General features: G+C 39.4%; 1 protein-coding gene across 1 annotated transcript in view; it reads left to right on the forward strand.

Annotated features, from left to right (window-relative positions):
• The window catches only part of LOC122356813 (adenosine kinase-like), a 44613-nt gene that overhangs the window by 6484 nt on the left and 30548 nt on the right, over nt 1-7581 (forward strand). The window contains exon 4 of the mRNA XM_043255884.1: nt 4956-5034. Coding sequence (XP_043111819.1) covers nt 4956-5034 — 79 coding nt within the window. The remainder of the gene's footprint in view (nt 1-4955; nt 5035-7581) is intronic.

Below are 7581 nucleotides of genomic sequence, written 5' to 3' on the forward strand. Positions count from 1 at the left end.
TTTTTTTTGGCGTTATGCCTGTTATATACAAAAAAAGTTTTTTCGGTTGACACTTTAAAAGTACACTGCAGAATTGTCTAAATAAGACAAGCTACCGGATATATTCAGTACTTTTAATGTAGCATTCTCCCTTAGGTGCAACAACTACGTCTAACTTCAAACCCGTTTCCGTCCGTTGATTCACACCACCTCCCACTGTACCACTTACTCCCTTTGTCACCACTTTACAGCCGCCCAATTTACATTTCTGAAATAAGAGGCTTCTCACAATTGATTGTGTTTTCCACAATCTGACTGGAGTGCTGCTTTGATGTTGTTCGTGGAGAGCCTAGACACAAGGCTGTGTGTAGAGCAGTGTTTGCCCGTGGCCATTGATGAACAGTCCCTGACTCTCCCCGCAGGCTCACTGTTTGTTTGTATGAATTGCCTATGTAGCCACATCAGCTGCTTCCAGTCAAGCTACTATAAAGTAAATAAAACCGCCGTCAATATTGAGCATCGGTGCTGCTGCCTCTTGCTGTGAGGTAGACTGCTTTTTTTTTTTTTCTTTGCTGAGGTAGTAAACAGTTCTGAATAGTGCCTTTTTCAATCAATAATGCTCACATGTATGTTCCTTGCCTCTTTTATTATTCTTATTGTGAGTTTTCTGAGTGCATGTGGGTTCTGTTTGTTTGGTTTTTTTTTTCTGAGGGTGGGTAAGTGGGGGTGTGTGTGTGTGTGTGTGTGAAAGCATGCTCTGTAACCCTACACTGAGGCGCTGTGGCAAATCTCCCATCCAGAGTTCTTCTCCTGACCCATTTCAGGCCAGAACTTAGATGTGTTCTCCAGTGAAGCACTAGGCATAAAGCGCAAAAGGTTTTTTTTTTTTCTTGTGTGTAAAGGGTAATGTGTTTGTGTGTGTGTGTATGCTTGTGGTTTGACTTGCTTAGCTCAGTCCCACGCACTGTGGTCAGAATGGTTAGTATTTTTTTTCTGTAGGCCGAGGAAGTGTGTATATTGTTCCCACGCTATGAAGAGTTCAGGGTCCCGTGCTCCAGACAGGGGGCGCTGACAGCCTCTGCACTCAGCCCTGACCCAGGCTGCATAGGAATGTTGGAAAAAAACGCTTTAATTGTTACAGCTCGATACCAAGATGTTTGTAAACGGACAGCACAGTTAAGTAAACTTCAGTGAACTGTGTTTGCTGTGTGAAACAGAAATTTCCATTTGGTTCTCTTCTGTTGAATGCTTAATATTTGATGCACCAAGGGCTTAAAGGGATGGTTTGTTACAGAGATGTATAATCTCATATAAACAAAACGAGAGATGCACAAAAATAATTTTAGTAGAGTAGTTTAATTTAAATATCTTAATACATTTTTAAAGACAATTTTCTCTAATCTTACCATAATGAATAGCAATAGATGCTTACTTGGCATACATCAACAAACAAATTAAATAAATTATTAAAGTGGGGTACCATGCTGTTTCATGCATTTTTTTTGATGCGTGAATGTTATTTACACTGTTAAAGAGCTGGGTCTACATGCTAATCATGGACAAAGTTTGGAAAAGTAATNTTTTTTTTTTTTTTTTTTTCGATTGTCTGCATGTCATAGACGACAATGGAAATCCTTATATAGGCATTTCTCTGAAAGCATGCGCAGGTATTGACCAGAGAGATAATGAGATCAAACCCATGAACACGCTTCATTAGACTGCAATGCCTGGCACTCGCTCAGGAAGAATGACTCTGAAGAAGTGAGTTTTTGGTTGTAAGTTGAAGTAACTTACTAACTTAACTTAAAAAAGTCACTCTTTAGCTCCGCCCACAGCACGCCTCCAGGAACTTCAATCTGTATCTTTTTTTTATATAAATATGATAAAACTAAAGACTTTTTGGAGAGATGAAGATTGCAGTACTACTTTATAGGTACCCAAGATTAACATGCGATTGTGTGAAACTGTGTTATTCCCCCTTTAATGAAATATTGGTGTGAATTTTCTGTGACGTATGACCAATATATTGATCTGTTATTCACACAAACCTATTACATACCTTACAAATCTTAAGAAGTCATATTGATGGTTTTTATGATGAAAAAATCAGCTTGAACTTTCTGTTTTTGAGTCAGAATGGCATGAAGGTGATTAAGAGAATGTTAATTTTTAGGTGAGTGGTCCCTTTAAGAGGCATCTTACACAGGCAGACACGAGGAAGACGCACGTGATTATGCTCTCAGGAGGTGTCACTCCACTGTTTACAAAAGCTTCAAAAGGCTGAAGATGAGCTGGAGTGAGAAACCGGTGCATTTGTTGTCGGCCAGCATCTTGAAGAGCCTCAACATGCCAGCCATCTCCAGTCTGAGCCTTTTGTTGCCAAGCGTGCAGAGCTCCTGTTGCTAAAGGAAGTACTTAAATGTGTAGTTATGTGAGATCCCTCCTCGCTGAAGCCGGCCCCCCGCTGCTTCTTCCTGCTCCTTGGCTGGATATGAAGTGTTGCTTGATGGGCTTTTCCCCTCTGACAGTGTCACAAGAGGAGTGACAGATCCGTGGGAGAGCTGACCCTCCTCCCAGAGGAAGTGCTGGGAGCCAGGGGTGGCCCATTCAGTGCCCGAAGGCCACTCTCTTCTAATGGAACATGATAAGCTTTTCACGAGGCACTGTGCAGTGCCGCTTTTGTGCACTTGTGACTCTGTTTTGTGTGCTTAGCTCTGAGTTCATGGGAGCACAAATTGTGTCATTGAGTGCCACACCTAGTTAAGGTTACCCATCATGCCTAGTATGTGTGAAAATAACAGCTAGACCTTGTTAATGATGTTGATTCCAGACAGATAAATTACTTATTACTGATTAATGGCCAGCTTTAATTACTGGGTTAGTGTTAACCCATATTTTTTTGCAAATGCATGTCATTACTCTTCAGGTGGAAACTTCTGACTTCTCTCTGGGGATGAATGCAGGACTTCTCTAATCATGTAGTCATTCACTTTTGATTGGACTTTGAGATGTGGCTGATGCAATCAATAACCGATGAACTGAATTGAAGTTCTTGTCCTACGTCTTCTTTGATTAGTTACACTTTGCGTGTAACAACATGGAAGAAAAGATGTTACTTTTGTTTCATCAAGACTTTGTGAGGTTACTGAAGTCTGAAAATGAATGATACCTGAAAGAGTATCAAAAGTCATTGACGANNAAAAAAAAAAAAAATCATCATATTTACTGGCTGAATATCATAGAGATTTTTTTGAGCAGCTTTGTTTTGACTCATGCCACTAAGCGACCACCCAAAACACCCTAGCAACCGCATAGCAATGATTTGGCGACCACCCATAACACCACTGCACCCAAGGAAATATTAGTTAAGCATGCACACAAATGCATTTCATTTGATGTGAACAGAAATTTAAAAAGCCCTTTTATAGTTTTTATGTGAGAAATCAGTTTATTCATTTGATTTTTATTGTTGAAGAAAAGTTTTTCTATATTGAGTTTTTCTATACCATGAATTTGCCAAATTCTAATTTAAGTTATTAAGGTAGTTAATGTATTGGTAGGATTAGGGATGCTGAACATGTGCTTTATAATACTAATAAACAGCTATTATGTCAAGTAGTCAATAGTGATAATTGGCCCTTACATTAAAGTGTTATACTAAATATAAGTGGCTTTCGCACCATATAGTTCTAGGAACTTAGTTCTGGAACTGGCCAGTAGGGTAGTTCCTAGAGAAATAATTTCTCCCTTCGGCTGGTTGCATTCACACTGGCAGCAGGAACTCTGTAGCGACCGACAGCAATGTCTTTTTGCTTAGCATTAATAGACATCTAGAACCGGTAAATGGAGGACGCCATGAACATTTTTGTTGTGTGTTGTGAGTTTTGTGATAACGGAGATGAAACANTTTTTTTTTTTTTTTTTTTTTTTTTATCACTTACATTTGAAGCTGAGAAAAGAACACAACACAGGTAAATGCCGTTATCAGTGTTTATTATGTTTGAGTAAATATGTTTGACGTGGCTTTTTAAAAATGCTGGCCAATCAGCGTACACTTACGTCACTGATAGTTCCTAGAACTAATATAGTTCCTCCAAACATAGTTCCTGGAACTAAAACTGTTTCTAGTTCCTGCGGTGCCAACACGACAAAAAATGAGTAGTTTCACAGTTAGTTTGAGTACTATGAAAAGGTTCCCGCAGTGTGAAAGGCCCTGCACTTCCAGATTTTATTCTTAATTTGCTTTTAAAAGACCATATATGTCATNNNCCGTTTTTTTTTTTTTTTTTTTTACAAATTCATCTTTAATCCAAATGTTACCTACTTCCCTTAGAAACAGCTGCCCCTGGATTCACTGCATGAAAATATTGTTTAATATCATTGTAACAGTGTTTGTCATCATGTCAGATGGTGCTTGAATATGGAATAAATATTCTTCATACAGTCATCTTTTGTTTACGTGCACGTGTATGCACGTAAGCATTNGTGTGTGTGTGTGTGGTTTTGAGTCTTGTGTTTGGACTGCAGAGGCCATGGGAGGTCACGTCCTTCAGTGACTCAGACTATTTGCATGCTGTTCAAATCTGTTGCACAGACAGGTTTGTGGTGGATGCTTTTCTCTGTAATAATGTCCAGACATGGGGCAGGTCGTTTGTTGCCTTTGTCTGGGTCTTTTGTGTGTGTTTGTGTGCACGTCTGTACACGCTGAGAGATGCGTGCAGAAGTACAGTACATGCACACTTTTTCAGAAGGCTCACTGCCCTGCGGCACAAGGCTTTAAGTCCTCTATTTCCTGTTTACAGTGTCTGTGGTTTCCTGTTCTCTATGTATCTCCATTGGGTGATCTTGTGATTGTACTATGGACAAGGCCTGTGTTAAAAATAAAACACCCTTTTTTTTCTCTGTCATCAAACTGCATAAAGTATTTTTTTCCTTGTCTTGTGTAATCTTTTTCTCTTTCTCTTTTGTACTTTTAGGTTTGAAGAGATAGTCAAGAAATTCAAGGTTGAATATCACGCTGGAGGTGCCACTCAGAACTCTGTAAAAGTCGCACAGGTTGGTGCTCAAAGCTGTAGCCAGTATTAAATGCGTGCAGTGCTGGCAACGCCAAGGTCATGAAATTCTAGAGAATGCAGGCATGAATAAAATGTATAGCCTTACTGAAATGCAAGTTTCTTTGGGTGAAAATGTCTGCCAAATGTATTATACACCAGCTCTATCAGATGGACAGGTGGTTTTGTACATCCTCTGTGGTCTAAAGTGCTCAACTAAGATGTCTGTAAAACCACAAAAAAAAAAAAAAATGCTAACATGTTGGAAGAAGTTTAGTGCAGCAAGTTCCTCTGCAGAGTTCTAAAGGTCAAGATGTCATATGTTTGCCTCTTTGCGATATGTCATCAAATATTTATACCGTTTGATATTTAAGGTGATTCTTAGGGAGCATTTTTTTTAAACATTTTAGAGTACATTTTGGCATATTTTTACTAACCATATAAAATGGCTCCATATTAGCTGCAAATAATGCATCAGATATAATAACACTTAAACATAATTGTTTAATTGATATGACTAGGAACTATACTCTCATTCTGGTGTAATATTTAAGAAAGTTAAATTAAATTAAATACATTATTATTATTATTGTTATATCTTACTATGAGTGTAAACTCAACTGGATAAACATATAGGCCTTTATTAGAAAATTATGAAACATGTTTGATTAATATGTGGGTAGATTTTTTTTTTTTAAACAGTTTTACCTAAGGCTCTGATAATTGCTGGACTTCAGGTCTGTACAAAACTTAACTTTTAAGAACTTGCTGCATGCAGTATATTTATCTTTTTTGGATCCATTTTTACTCCAGTTTTTACAGGTTTATATTTGCTACATCAGACACAGCAAGATTTAAAGTTGGATGCATCTCCCTGATTTATAGCCCAAAGGAGAGACGGGTATCTTAAGATCTCTTCAGCCCTTCACTTTAGCTGGCCTAGACTGCAGCCATTCTTGGGTTCAAGTGTTTCCAGAAAGTCTGAATATTGTTTTTTCCCCTTTTTTCAAGAATTCCCAAGACATGATGCTTCACATCTGAGTGGGATATTTTATTTGTGTGATATTGTTTAAGGCCAACAACAGAAATAATCTTAAGTCCCTGATGGTGCGGTAGGGTGCTGTCACAGCAGAGAATGAGATCTGCTCAGATGGCCCTGCTGCCCTCAGGGCCCAACTAGACGAAGTTTGATTTTTCCAGCACATGTCCAGTACCGCTGTATACTTTTGCAGGTGGCTGCAGACATCAACATCTTTAAGACCTCAAATACAGGAGTTATTTAGATATATATCATCTAAACAGACACATGGAATTTTCTGATGATCTCCAGATGATGCACAGCATCCAAATCTACAGATGCATTAGGCTGCAGAGGCTTTCACACTCAGTGCATCTATCACCGTGAAATACAGACCTCGGTGTGTGATGAGGTAAGACTGTGGATAATCATTTGGGAATCTGCCAGTGCAAGCAAATGTGATTTCATTACTTTAGTGTCTGACTCCTCGTGTTGCCGGGCGCATTTGTTATGACCCGAATACAGCCCGAAAGGACTTAGAGAAATGATTCTTCATTTATGTCTTTCTGTTGCGTTCCAACATTTATTTTGCTTAACGGGATTTGCTGTAAACGTCCTTGCGAGGATGTCTGCGCTATCTTCCAGCTCTTCACCTGCCGCCTCAGATAACAGAGTTGGGGCGGTTAAAGTTGTGCCCATTTGAAGCGGCGCTAGTTACGAAGGCTCCTAGTGATATGTGGGTTGTTAAGCAGCGGTTTGATCAGACAGCTCTTCAAAGCCGGTTCGCGTAAGAAGGGAAGCTTGATGCGGAACCAGGCCTCTGAGATTAACACATGGCAGCACCTGGAACGCCAGGAGCAACGCAACCTGTGTGTCTGTGTCGCGGAAAACGAGAGCTTTCAAACGCAATGACATGGGCTGCCTTGTGCGCGTACATCAAAGCGCCCATGTGGAGATGAGGTGCTCCAATCGGAGGCTGCTCTCAGCCTGGGGCGCTGCTTGGCAGACGTGGGAGGGAGCATGTTCCGCTCCCAATACCTGACCAAGATAGGTAGACCATTTACACAAGAACAACCAGTCATTGGAGAGGCAGAGCTATCTCGCTTGCTCTGCATCACCTTTTCTCTATTNTTTTTTTTTTTTTTTTTTTTGCCACTTTCTCTGTTTTCTCTTCTTTCCATTTGTTCGCTCCAGAGAAACACGCACAGCAAAAACACATTCCCCAAAGATTATTTTTTAAAGATTCAGTCACTCATAAATGTAAATTCCACCATCGTTTACTCACCTTCATGTATGACTTGCTTTCTTCTGCGGAACGCAAAAGTTGGAATAATGGCACTGTCTAGCTTCAAAATGACACAAATACATGAGTTGTGCACTATTTTCAATGTTATTTGAAGTCATTTGATATCTTTGTTTTAGAAATAGACTAATATTGCCATTGACGAAAAGTTGTTGTTCACTGAAACTTAAAATCCAGCCTAGATCTCCTTCATAAGTTGATTAGCCATTATTTTGAATTATTATTATTAT

Source organism: Puntigrus tetrazona, chromosome 13 (assembly GCF_018831695.1).
Source record: "Puntigrus tetrazona isolate hp1 chromosome 13, ASM1883169v1, whole genome shotgun sequence".
NCBI classification, from domain to species: domain Eukaryota; kingdom Metazoa; phylum Chordata; class Actinopteri; order Cypriniformes; family Cyprinidae; genus Puntigrus; species Puntigrus tetrazona.